Source organism: Budorcas taxicolor, chromosome 22 (assembly GCF_023091745.1).
Source record: "Budorcas taxicolor isolate Tak-1 chromosome 22, Takin1.1, whole genome shotgun sequence".
Classification (NCBI taxonomy): Eukaryota; Metazoa; Chordata; class Mammalia; order Artiodactyla; family Bovidae; genus Budorcas; species Budorcas taxicolor.
This window is the reverse complement of record NC_068931.1, coordinates 7,643,483-7,657,030: the sequence shown is the minus strand read 5'-3', so window position 1 is coordinate 7,657,030 and position 13,548 is coordinate 7,643,483. Positions and strand designations below refer to the sequence as shown.

The following is a 13,548-nucleotide window of genomic DNA, read 5'->3' as shown; positions in this document are numbered from 1 at the left end:
CCGACCCAAGGATCAAACCTGCATTACAGGCAGATTCTTTCCAGCTGTGCCACCTGGGAAGCTCCAATATAACACTATCTTATTCTAAATTCATGCTTTTTCACCAAAATTATGTGAAACTAAAATGCAAACAGTAAGAATTGTTTTCCACTAAAAATAAGTTTTGTATATACTTATGCTTATACATCTAATATAAATTTTAAGGTTACTTTTCCTTTAGAGACCTCACTTCTAAGAAATTAAAAAAAAAAAAAGAACAGGTTGTGGGTGTTATTCGAGACTGACACTCCAAGAACTCATCCAAATCCAGGTGAATTCATTTCAAATTTAATTAATAAAAACTGCAGTCTGTAAAAATATGTCTTACCTCACCATCCTGACCCACACATTCACTTAAATACTCAATTATCTTGTCAACTAGGTGCAATTTTTTCACCACAGCATGCATTTTAATATCTGTAGACCAAAAAAAAAAAAGTTACTAAAAATTAAAGAACATTTTCTATAGTCTTAAAAATACAGAACAGACATCTACACAACTTTCAAACTGTTAAAAATAGCTGAAAATTAGAGGATGACAGCTTCAACTTTTTACTTTATACACATCTCAACAATTTGAAAACTTTTAAGTAACAAGCACATCTTCTATAATGTAAAGAAACTATTTAAAAAGAATCATTAAATGAACTAGCCAGATTCTGAAAAGTACTAGAATTTTAAGTAAACAAATGACTCCTTTAATTTGCACATGGAAAATTATTTTTGGTTCTTTCATTGGAATTTCTTCTCTTTTCCAAATCCATCATCTCAAAACGTTTAGATTCTCCACAAGCGAATGTGTAAATATCACTTGCAACATGATTTTTCTATTAACACAAGTTCTTTAATCTCAAACTCTTAACAGCAAATACAAAAGAAAGGGTCTGTAATATATTCTACATATTTCTAAAGAACTTCAACATATTCATGCGGATATGTGTGCACACACTGCACGGTCTGAGTGTCTGTGTCCTCACAGAGCCCATCTGTGTGAAAGCCAGTCTCCAAGGTGGAGGTTCCAGGAGGTGGGGCTTCTGGGAGGTCACCAATCATGAGGGTGGAGGCTTCGTGAATGAGATTAGTGTCCTGATAAAAAGAGGAGAGCTTTGTTGCCCCTTCTCCATGTAAGGACACAGGAGGAAGACAGCCAACTATGAACCAAGAAACGGGCCCTCACCAGACACTGAATGTACAGCACCGTAACCTTGGACTTTCAGCCTCCAGAGCTGTGAGAATAAATTTCTGTTGTTTATAAATCACCCAGTCTGTGGTATTCTATTAAAAAGCCACCCTAAAACATTAAGACGTATACACACACAGGTACTAGAGACATCATTAGGACCAAAAACTCTCATTGCTTCTAAGTTAGATATAAGTATTTCATAACTTGCAGACAAATTTTCTTAATTTGTCCTCCTATATTCTCATTAAGGAAAAACATACAAACATAAAGTTGATATTGAATTAGTAGCTATCACTGTAACTGTCTTCAACTGCCACTTTAAAAGGCAGCTCCACTACCCTCCAATACAGTGCATACCAACTTATGAGCTTTCTTTTTGAAATATGAGACAATACCAAAAGAATACTCTCTAAAAGCTTTTTTTAATCTTCTTAGCGTAGGCTTTCCACATTTGCTTGAGCCTGATTTTCTGTAGTTTCAACTACTGTTATTAAAACCACAAATATGTTGAATATGCCTTTCCATGTTACTCTCTCCTCCCAATCAGGATGGTAACATTCATCATATCCCACCTTCCAAGCTGAAAAAAAAATACTTTTATGTAAATGCAAAGGTACTTCTTTCAAACATTAACAATAAATTACATACATCACATATAGGAAAAAACTAAAAACTAAGAATTACAACACTACAAACAAGGTAAGAGTACATTCTGCTACTTCTTTTCAAAAATAAGCCTTTAAAGAAAATACATAGTTACAGTACATTATTCTTCTTACCTACCCAAAAAGCACAATTTGATTTATTTCTTTAAGCAAGAGGGAACAAACAGAACACAACGTACTAGGTGAAGTGAGAAAGGAAGATGCAATTTACTGTTTGAATTTATATCAACATTTTAAAAGGAAGATAATCTTATCAAATGACATTCCACAGGGCAAATAATGATAATCTAAACAAGAGGTCAGCAAACTTTTTTCTGTAAAGAAATAGATAGTAAATATATCAGGCTTTGTGGGCCACATATGGCCTTTGTTGCACATGTGTTAAAAACATAAACATCACCCTTAACTTGAAGGCTGTTAAGAAAAACAGGCCACAGGTCAGAATGGCCTACAAACCACAGTTTGCCAATCCCTGGCACTACTGTATGCAGCAACCTGAAATTCCATTCTCAGCAGCATGTTCCTTAGACAGTACCTTGCATAATCACCACTAACTGCTCTGCGGCTGACTTTCTCAAAACAAGATCAATATCATCTGAGACAAAGATTTCATACACCTTTTCAACAGTCTCCAACTGAAAACCAAAAAGAAAAAAGAAAATTATTTTTCCATCTACTTCCAATTCTCCAGTAAAATTCTACAGAATTCAATAGTTCATACCATAAAACAAAAAGCTCAAAAGCCAACTTATTTAAGTAATCGATATATTTATATTTGGAAGAAAGATGTGCTAGGTCAGAGAGGGAGTTAGGATCTAAAACAAAGAGTCATCATGTCAAATAAGCCTCTCCTCTTGATGTACATTTTTGCCAGGAAGTCATTCACAACCCATTAGCAGCCACTTCTAACTATTTCAAAGAAAATATTCAAGTTACACAACATCACTCCAGGTGGTAGCCTGCTAGCCTGAGAACAGTGACCCAAGATATGTGAGTCAACCCCAGTGTGACTCGGGGTTTCTCTGCTGCTCCCAGAGGCCACCAGCTGGAGTTCCCCTGGCCCACTCCCGTTCCCCTCTAAAGCACCCTGGAGCAGAGAGCTCTCTGGGGTGGGCTGCCCAGCTCTCTGACCAGCCCCTGCCCCGTACGAGTCCCCAAACGTCGCTTCCTGCCAGGAGAGAGTCTAAGGACGCAAAACGTAACAGGAGCAGGGGAGGGAAAAGGACACAGACCACACTCTTCCTTCCTCCCACCCACTGCCATCTGCAGCCCTAACGTGGACTCGGGAAAGAGAGTTCTAGAAGCCACTCCTTCCCCCACACCACACACAGGGCCAGGAGTGACACCAGGGGCTCAGTACACAGGATGACCCCAACAGGACCTGGTATCCGGTCCACGGAAGGTTCTCCAACCACCTGTCAGGACCATGACATGGCCCCAAACACTCAGGGTAGGAGAACGCTGAGCGTGTTTCCCCATTTAAAAATCCATTGTATTATGTGTGGCTCTACAGCACTGACACAGGCCTCAAGGGCTGGTCTAGACTTAAATAAAACCGCCGGACTGCACACTTGGAGTCACAGGAGAAGCTATGAAACCTGGGAATGAACCAATGAAGATAACCGACAGCAAGCTGTTACTGATCCCACAAGTCTGCCATGATTCGGGTGCAGCCCTGGGCAGACAGGAGATGAAGGCTAAACCTCTGAAGAGAGGGGAAAAGCCAAAGATTCAGAAAAAGAGATTAACAAAAATATCTCAGAACCACTGTAATATTTAAGAGAAACTGCCTTTGACTTCTATATTATTTTCCTGTGATGAAAAGGCTGAAAAATTTTATCACAGGAATATTTTCTTTTTTGAATATTTCCAAGAGAAGAGAAAGAATAGTTTTTATGTCAGTGACGTTTGTTTTTAAGAGTCATCACAGAATTTCTTTCCTCAAGATTAGCCTTATGCTGTGTTTAAGATTCTATTCAAATCAATTTGCCTTTCCAGCATATATTCTCAATGAAAAGGGCCATGATGCCTGGCATACAATGGGCAGTCAAGAAATATCTGTTCAATAAACAAATGTATCCAGAAGCCAGAAAAAGCCAGGATACAACTTCAGCTTCACACGTGAAGCTACCCCTTCTCTCCCTATCTGATGTATAATGGAATAAAGAATGTAACACAAAACAAATCACACAGTTATAAACAAATGAATAAACTTGAAAGTTAGAGTCACCTTAATCATCAGTTCTCTTCGGTCATCCAATTTGAGTTCAATAGGTTTTTTCACAATAAATAAATTAGTAACTCTGGAGAGAACTCTGGCGTCTATTGAAGGGCGCTTGGTATCAGCCCCCTCTTCCCTTGTAAGGTAAGATGCTAAGAGCTTTAATGCCAGCACCCGGACCCTGCAGAAACAAAGTCTTTAAGTCAATCTTTTGTAACATAAACTGAATATAAATGGCTGAAAAAAACTAAGTATAGAAATTAGAAAGCCCCATAATCACAAAGAATCATCACAAATCAACACAATTATCAGCTATGTTTATGCTTCCCTTGTGGCTTAGATGGTAAAGAATCTGCTTGCAATGCTGGAGACACAGGTTTAACCCCTGGGTTGGGACGATGCCCTGGAGAAGGAAATGGATACTCACTCTAGTACTCTTGCCTTAAGAATTCCATTGACAAAGGAGCCTGGCAGGCTACAGTCCATGGGGTCACAAAGAGCAGACATGACTGAGTGACTAACACTTTCACTTTTTCATTTTCTACTATACTGAAATTATACATGACATTTTACTTTTTCTATTAAAATATTTACTGTGTATCTACAATTATTCTTGCATTTTATATTTATAAATAGGCAGCAGAAATAAAGAATAATTGATAATTACAAGAGAAGATGCAGACTCACTGTGACTGCAAACTTCACAGTCAATATCGCCTCAACTCCAAATTAAAAATCCTGACTCCAGCCTCCATGTCAAGTGATTTACCTCAATCAATCATGAAAACTATCACAGACGCAGGAACACAGTCCAGACAACAGGCCAAACCTTCAGGAGAGTAATCACATTAATAGCTAAAGTGAGATATTTGGAGTGAAATAGATCCCCTCAAATATGAAAATGCAAATACTTCTAGCTCCCATCAAAACTCTATTTTATCTGGACTTGATTAGCTTTAAAGCCAGTTGAGTGGGAAGGTAGAAGATTTCAAGAAAAGGCTGACTGCTGCACACTATTAGTTCAATTCAGTTGCTCAAGTCGTATCCGACTCTTTGCGACCCCATGAACCGCAGCACGCCAGGCCTCCCTGTCCATCACCAACTGAAATGGAAAACTAGAACCATCAAGTGGACAAGCAGCAATGAGTTGGAGAATACTGAGACAGGTTCTTGAACTACATGGACACTGGGACATTCTAAGCGGTAATCCAAGTTCCAGGTTTCAGGTTCCACTTGGGAGATTACAGTTAAAACCTGCACACCCACGCAGGCCTCCCTACCACAGCAAGCCTGTGTTTCGCCACCCTGAAGTCCCCGTCACTGATCTCGCTTTGTTACAATTAGTGATGAAGTATGACTGACACGATCTCTCCTCTCAGTTACATGCCCAGTTCTAGAAGGGCCGTGTCGTGTCTGTGTAGTGTGCTGCCAGGTTACAGCCAACCACAGTCCTCAAGTGCTCCCCAAATCAACAGAAAGCAGAAATTTACTGTATTACGAGCAGGTACCATCTTTGAAGGGCACATATTTGCTCAAGACGGTGTGGGAAGGCAGGCAAAGCTCCCTCTCCCCTCTGCTGTGTCACCCACATGACGCTCTTCCTTTGGGCCCATGCTCTGCATTAGTGTCTGGGGTCACTGGTGCAGGGGCAGCCACCACCCCCAGGGAAAAGGCTAAAGGGGAACACGGCAAGCATGGATTTATGCATCTCTTCCTCTGGGAGACAAACTTCGCATTTTCTGGTTTAGCAAGAGCACCAGAATTCGATTATTGCCCCACACTTATTTCTTTCAATGAATGTATTTTGAGCATATTTATGCCCAAGGTGGTCAATGAAGGTCTGAGGATGTAAAGATTAGCCAGGAGACAGTGTTCCTGCCTAATAGAGTTTATGGTCTGGTGAGATGAGAGAGGATTAGTCAAATAATGAAAACAATTACACACTGATTTACACTGCTTTGAGCTCTGTGTAACTGAAAATTACCTTACCCGAGCCCTTGGCTCCTGGGAGGGGATCTCTAAGCCACTAGAATGTCCTGCTTGAGAACAGCGTTTCTGTTTACCTGGAGACTTTCGGCTGGGAAAGGCGATCCAGAAATAAACATCTGTTTTGCTAAATCACCAAATTTGAGGAAGGGAGTACTAAATGAGCACAGTAGTAACAAAGACACTGCCTAGGGAGCACCTGCAGAAGCCTGATCCCAAGGAGCACACGCACACTGACCCCGTCTGCCCCACCCGCTCCAGCATCACCCACAGCTTCCTCTCTGCACGATGCACATGCTCTTACAATCTCCCTATTTTCCTCCTTCCATTCTCTTATTGTTTCACTTTATTTCATCTACTTCCTTATTTTGTCATCTGACTGCCTGTTGACAAAGAAGCCACTGTATCATCCTGACTAGATAAGGGGAAAACAAAATTACCCATCGTCAAGAGAACGTCTTGTCTATGTCCCCCAGCCTTTCCAGCCTTTCCTTTCTCGTCATCACTGCTGATCCATCTGGACATTTAAGTGTTTTTTCTCTTCTTGGTGAGGGAAAATCTAACCCCTGCTACACCAAGAGAGTAACAGAAGATTCATGCTGCACTGACCGAGAAGAAAGAAAGACAATCCTTCTCTCCTCTTCTCCTTTTAGTTAAAATGACACACGAATAGTGGAGGAAAGGGCACTTCTTCAGTTTGCCTAGTAAGAGGACAAGCTAAACAAGATGAAAATATACCCACACGCTCGTAAGCTCCAGGAACTGGTGATGGACTGGCATGACACAGTCCATGGGGTTGCAGAGTCAGACACGTCTGAGTGGCTGAACAGCAACAACAGACCCTGGTATGTGAGGCAACCGGTCCACCACACTTTCATGAAAAACTTTAATTTTCAGAAAAAATATTTCACTGGAGAAGTTTCACTCCATGAGGCTAACAATTTCTAAAGAGAAAAGACAGTGCGAACACTCTACAGTTCCTGCATCTGCTTCTCTGCCCGGCTCCACCCCGCCTGCAGCAGTGCTGTGACCAGCAGTGAGCGTGGCGCAGCCACAACATGGGCGGACCAAGCGCCGAGGCTGGAGGAGGATGGGGCACCGAGGAAAGCATCCACAAGACCGCCCATGGGGCCCTCTGATAAGAGAAGCGCTCTCCCTGACCTTCTCTGGTTCCACACAGGTTCACTCATTTCCCAGAATGCTCCCGTGGCCCCGCACACTCAGAGGACCTGCTCTACTTACGAGGGCTTCTTCACCAGCAGGAGCCGCAGCATGGACTTCAGCCGGGCGGCAGAGGGGAGCACCCCTTCGTCGGTCTCCGGACTCTCTCCGCTGAGGTGGAGGATGCATTTCCCCAGAGGATCTTCAGTGTCGGCGTAGCCCTAACAGATTTCATCAAGAGGCAAGTTATGATTTGACTGTATACATAACATGCTGCTTGACTGTTTACCTTGAAATTAAGAAACTGTGTTGACCTGTCAGGCAACTCACAAATTTCTTTCAATTCAGTTGAATAAGGACTTTTCAAAATAACCGACATGAAGTAAGAAGCCTACATTCAACTGTATTTAAAAAATAATACTGGAGAACTTCAGCAAAATGTGCCAACCCTCCTGACATGTGCTAATTTTTCTCCAGGAGTCAATCTGTGGGGCTGCCCTGGATGGGGCCCCTGCAGATCTTCAGAGCTGCCCCCTGCACCTCCCACCCCACACAAGCAGCGGGAGCGCCTGCAGGAAGACAGGAGCAGTCTTGCGGTGGCCGGAGGCCCCGGATCTGTCTTCTGAAGGATGGCTCCTGTGAGGGTGGGCCTTTCCCATCTTCCCTACCTTCTCATCCAAGGGAGGAGGCCCCTGCATGCCCCTCACTCCTTTACTTGAGCCCAGAAGGGCTGCTAACAAAGCTGGCTCTCTGAGAGCTCAGTAATCAACCTATCACGCTAATCCATATATAAACAAGAAGAATCCAAGAAGCCAGTTTCATTCTATCAAGCCTGCTTGAAAAGCATGGTTAGCTTTGCCTATAAGCCTTTACATGAGGCTGAGCTCTATTTTTCACAGTCGGTGCCGAAGGCCAGTGCCTCACTTCTTAACCTCACACCCAGACACACAGCACCCCAGCGTCTCGTCTCCCCCACGGCGTGCGTTTCAATCAGTCATGCTCACCGACCAGAAACGGTGGCCTAGGCGGGTGAGCGCAGAGTACCTGCAGCACGGGGATGACGGGGCACAGGGACTCGATGAACTTGTTCCAGGTCGGCGCCGTCACCCTCAGTTGGCCCTGCAGCAGGTGCACCAGGATGGCCTTGGCTGCAGCGCTCACCTGCCCAACAACACGGACAGCAGTCCAGTGAGGTGGCCGCCAAGTCATCTTACGTACCTGGGACACTCCATGCGAAGTCTGGAAAGCTGCTACAGTCAGCACCTCTTCCTTCAGACTCCTATGTCCACAGCATCATCTTACACTCTGTCCTCAACCAGGTTTTCCCCCTTTTAATGGTTTCCCTTTTCCTCTTTAATGTACACTTTCCCACTGAATAAAAATGTTTCTTATGGGAATACTCTTACTACAACTACTGCCTCATCCCTATACCTTACATGAAAACTTACAGTTTGATCTGAGCTCTCTGAGAACAAGGATGTCCTATATTTTGAGCCTCATTTTTTTAAACATTTTTTAAACAACAATTTAACTGAACCCACACATCAAAGACAAGTTTCTTTTTACTTTCTCATCCTACTATCTTGTTACATTAGAATATTACCTTGATTTAGCTGACTATCTACAGAATTACTCTTTTGTATTGACACTTCCTCTTAACATGCCATACCTCATTTTTGGGCTCTTGAATGCCAAATGCAGAGATTTCATACAGAACTTTTGGGTGAAGTAGAAAATGAATTCCATTACAAAGGGAAGACACAGGTTTACTGATATTATGGATGCCTAAACACTCCTGCAAAATAATACAAAGTTTTTAAAAATCAGTGACACTGATTTTTCCAAAGGATTCCTCTTTCTTCTCTTTATAATTCAAATCCAATTTTAGTACTTAAGTCACTAAAACTTTTCTTTTAAACTGGTAGGAGATAAAGATTCTCTTGACAAGTTTTGAGTCTGCATGACATACCTATTACAAAGTCATACTGCAATGAAACTGAAGAACAGCAGAGATAAGGAAAAGATCTTAAAAGCAGGTAGAGGGGAAAAAAATACAAAGAAATTATAATTTAACTGACAGCAGACTTCTCAACAGTGACAGAAGCCTATCAAGAGCAAAGGAGTATTGGAAAAGTGCTAAGAAAAAACAGCAGTCCATCTACAATTCTATATTCAGCTAATCAATCATTCAGGAGTAAGATGAAATCAAGACATTTTCAAACATGCACTATCATTTACAGACTGTTATTAAAAATACTGAAAAACTTAATTTCAGTAAAAAGTAGACCAAACCTAAATACTTAACTATAAACAGAAGAAAATACATTCAAAGTAAAGAGCAGTTAAGATGAATGAACTAGGTAGATTGAATGAAAAGAACAGGCCATAAATACATGTGTACAGCATGAAATTATTTACTTTAAAAAGGCAGAAACAATAATATATATGATTTATAGAGACATGTATGTAAAACACATGGATGGGAAGGATAAACACCAACTTTTAAGAATAGTTATATTGGTGGCGAAAGGAAAGAAGCCTCAGTTGTAACTAATATTTTTACTTCCCTGCAAAAAAAAATGATAGGTAAAAATGGCAAAACGTACACATTATACCTAGATAGTACTTATAAAAGTATTGAGTACAAGAGGACATTTTCAAGAGTACATGGGAACATATATATTTTTCTATATTGTCCTTTGTACAGTGTTCTTTTCAATATCAAAATAGTTAATATTTATGTACTACTCTATCCTAAAATATTTTATACTTTAAAATATAGGAAATATTTGTTTCAAAAGAAAGAAAAGAAAAATATTACTAAGAAAACAGATCTGAAACTGCAAAATTTAAGCTGTAATAACCTAAAACTTTTCCTGTGCATAGAAATCACTTTGAATACTTGATAGAAGTCAACTTTCCCTTATAATTTTTCCATCATTAAATAATACAACATAAATGTAATTCTTAATAAAACTTCTAATAAAGCAATTCAGATGCTAGACTTACCAAGTTTGCAGTTACAGAATTTAATAGTATAAAGTTTTCAGAGTTGACTAACAATTTTGGGGGGCTTCCCAGAAGGCGCTAGCAGTAAAGAATCTGCCTGCCAATGCAGGAGACTTAAGAGACACGGGTTCAATCCTTGGGTCGGGACGATCTCCTGAAGGAGGGTACAGTAATCCACTCCAGTATTCTTGCCTGGAGAATCCCAAGGACAGAGGAGCCTAGCAGGCTATGGTCCATAGGGTCACAAAGAGTCAGACATGACTGAAGTGACTTAGTGCGCACGCACACACACACATAGCACGCATGCAATAATATAAATTTTTTAGAGTTGACTAATAATTACCATCTATTTTTATGGTAATAATTCTTAGTTTTAGTGTTTTAATAATAAGAGAATCCACTGTTAATGCTTCCCCCCCAAAAAAAAACCCACAAAAACCAAAACAACCTACCTTAACAATTTCCAGACAGCAGTGGTAAGTTTCAACTTTCACTTGCAGCAAAGGGTGAGACAACATCCGCAGAAACACCTTCTGACTTTCTCCCTGTAGTAAAGGACTGGCCTGCACGGACTTCCAGCTGGTAGGAAGGTAAACATCCAAGAAATCTAAGGCAAGTAAGTTACTACACATGACATTGAAAAGCACAGTGAACGGGATTTCTTCCCACTCCAATTCCTCCACCTGGGGTCTTCTTTAACCAAACTAGAATTAATATTTAGCCAAGTTTACTTGTTTTAAGTAGACTTAAAACAAGGTGGGCTTCCCAGGTGGCTCAGTGGTAAAAGAATACGGGAGATGAGAGTTCGATCCCTGGGTTGGGAAGATTCCCTGGAGAAGGAAATGGCAACCCACTCCAATATTCTTGCCTGGGAAATCCCATGCTTAGAGGAGCCTGGTGGGCTACAGTGCATGCGGGTAGCAAAGAGTCAGACACGACTGAAGTAACAGCACATGACTTGCTTTAAGAAAGAGAATATTCTCTCTTGAAGAGTACAAAAAAAAAGTCTTTAGAAAATTATATTTAGAATGTAAAATGGTATAGCCATTATGGAAAACAGTATGGAAGTTCCTCTAAGAACTAAAAATAGAACTACCATATGAGCCAGCAGTCCCACTGTTAAGTATGTAACCAAAGGGAACGACATTGGTTTCTCAAAGATATATCTGCAGTCCCATGCTCACTCTAGAATTATTCACAATAGCCAATACATGAAAATAATCAGTGTTTAAATATGTACAATGGAATACTGCTGTTGTTTAGTCCCTAAGTCACGTCCAGCTCTTTGCAATCCCATGGACTGTAGCCCACCCGGCTCTTCTGTCCATGGGGTCTCTAGGCAAGGATACTGGAGTGGGTTGCCATTTCCTTCTCTACGGGGTCTTCCTGACCCAGGGATTGAACCTGTGTCTCCAGGACTGGCAAGCAGATTCTCTACCACTGAGCCACCAGGGAAGCCCCATAATGGAATACCATTCAGCCTGAAAACGGAAGGAAATCCTATTATTTGTGACAATACAGACAAAGCTGAACGACATGCTAAGTGGCATGGGCCAAGAAACAGAAAAACAAATACTGTATGATCTGACCTATATGTGGAATCTACAAAAGTCAACTCATAGGAGCAGAATGTAGAACTGGTGACTGCCAGGGACCGGATGAAATGCAGAGATGTGGGTCAAAGACACAAGGTTGCAGTTACACGGGGCAGGTACGTTTTGGGGACCATGGTTAATAATGCTGTCTTGTACACTTGATATGTATTAAGAGTAAATCTTCAATGTAGTTCTCACTGGGTAATTATGTGAGGTGACTGACTTGACAGAGCAGGAGAGAGATAGAAAAATAAATTTCATATTTAATGGATATTTATCACCATGGAATTTACTCTATCCAAAAGCAATGAAAATACTAGGTTTTAAAGCAAACTCTGCTCCAATGTCCCCAAAATAAGTTAATCAATGCATTATGCTTTCCAAAAATCTATATAAAAGATAGGATAATGAAACTTACATTTAAAAAACTCTCAATTCAAGTTATTAATTACAAAGTTAAAGATAAATTAACAAATTTGGACACTTATTTGGAAAGACATCAGAAAGTGTAAAAATCTAAGGATAATTAATGTTGATTACAAGCACATTTCTAATTTACTCCTGAAGAAAACATTTAACTGTCTAATGCAGCTATACACCCACAATTTAAAAATCAGAACATATAAAAGCAATTTAAATGAAAAAATAATTAAACTGAAAGCCAGTTTCATTTTCATTGTCCCTAAACTTACACACACACACACACACCCCATATAATAATATAATCATAATAAGAAAAAAATTACATTTTTGAACAAATGGAGATGATTTCCTTTATTAGGGGGAAATGCTGATGGTAGGAAAAGCTACGTAAGGCTTGATCTGCCAGCTCCACTAACTCTAAGAGATTCTTTTCTCCCTAAAAAAGAAGCAGAATGCAACAGTAAATGTCAAGGTCATATACAGTAAGATTCTCAACAGCTAACAAAGCAGCTTCAAGAAATTGGATCATCCAGAGGCCCTGAGCCTGTTCACATTTGCTTAAGTCAACCGTCTCCACAAGCAGACCGAAAAGGTCAGCCTCAGAGGAAAAACGAGAAGAAAATGCCCAACTCAACAGCACCTGAGACTCTATTCTATTCATCTCTGAGCGGCATGTTCTTTGACAGTGAGCCTGTGCCCTTGTCTCCCTATTAACTGCAGCTCAAGGCAGGACCCGTGTATTTTAAGATCTACCTCCCCCTTCTAACATCCTGACAGGTTCTAGGAAAACAGGGTATGATCAATACATGTGTGATTAACTGGCCATGCAAAATGCCACAGGAATAATTCAACTAAACAGCAATTCAAAAGTCTCTCATGGAGGAAACAAGATACAGTGGCATCAAGGTGAAGGGAAAAGAAAATAAAAATAAATAATAATTGGTAAATAAGGAAAATTTAAAATATGAGGTTCCCAAAAAGTCTACTGTAGGGGCCAAAAGGAGTAAGAATTTTGCTCCTAATTTTTCAAAATCTTCAGGACCCATTTTGGTATATCAGACAGTAAACAACTACTGAAGCAATGTCTATTTTAAAACTCATTAACACTTTCATTTAGAAAGTGCTACTTATTTATATTATTTAGATAACATACTAAGTAATATCCTAAAAGGGATAAATAACAAATACATAATTACTACTGTAACAGGGTACCGAAAGTAGACCTTCTACCTTACAATGCTGTTCATAATTTTATTTAACAAAAGA

General features: G+C 40.3%; 1 protein-coding gene across 1 annotated transcript in view; it reads right to left on the bottom strand.

Annotated features, from left to right (window-relative positions):
* Nucleotides 1–13,548, bottom strand: part of RTTN (rotatin) — a 106,673-nt gene that overhangs the window by 66,525 nt on the left and 26,600 nt on the right. Inside the window, exons 13-20 of the mRNA XM_052660402.1 lie at nt 12,606–12,718; nt 10,717–10,843; nt 8,925–9,050; nt 8,300–8,416; nt 7,337–7,476; nt 4,118–4,289; nt 2,423–2,522; nt 368–456 (exon numbers count right to left, since the gene is read on the bottom strand). Coding sequence (XP_052516362.1) covers nt 368–456; nt 2,423–2,522; nt 4,118–4,289; nt 7,337–7,476; nt 8,300–8,416; nt 8,925–9,050; nt 10,717–10,843; nt 12,606–12,718 — 984 coding nt within the window. The remainder of the gene's footprint in view (nt 1–367; nt 457–2,422; nt 2,523–4,117; nt 4,290–7,336; nt 7,477–8,299; nt 8,417–8,924; nt 9,051–10,716; nt 10,844–12,605; nt 12,719–13,548) is intronic.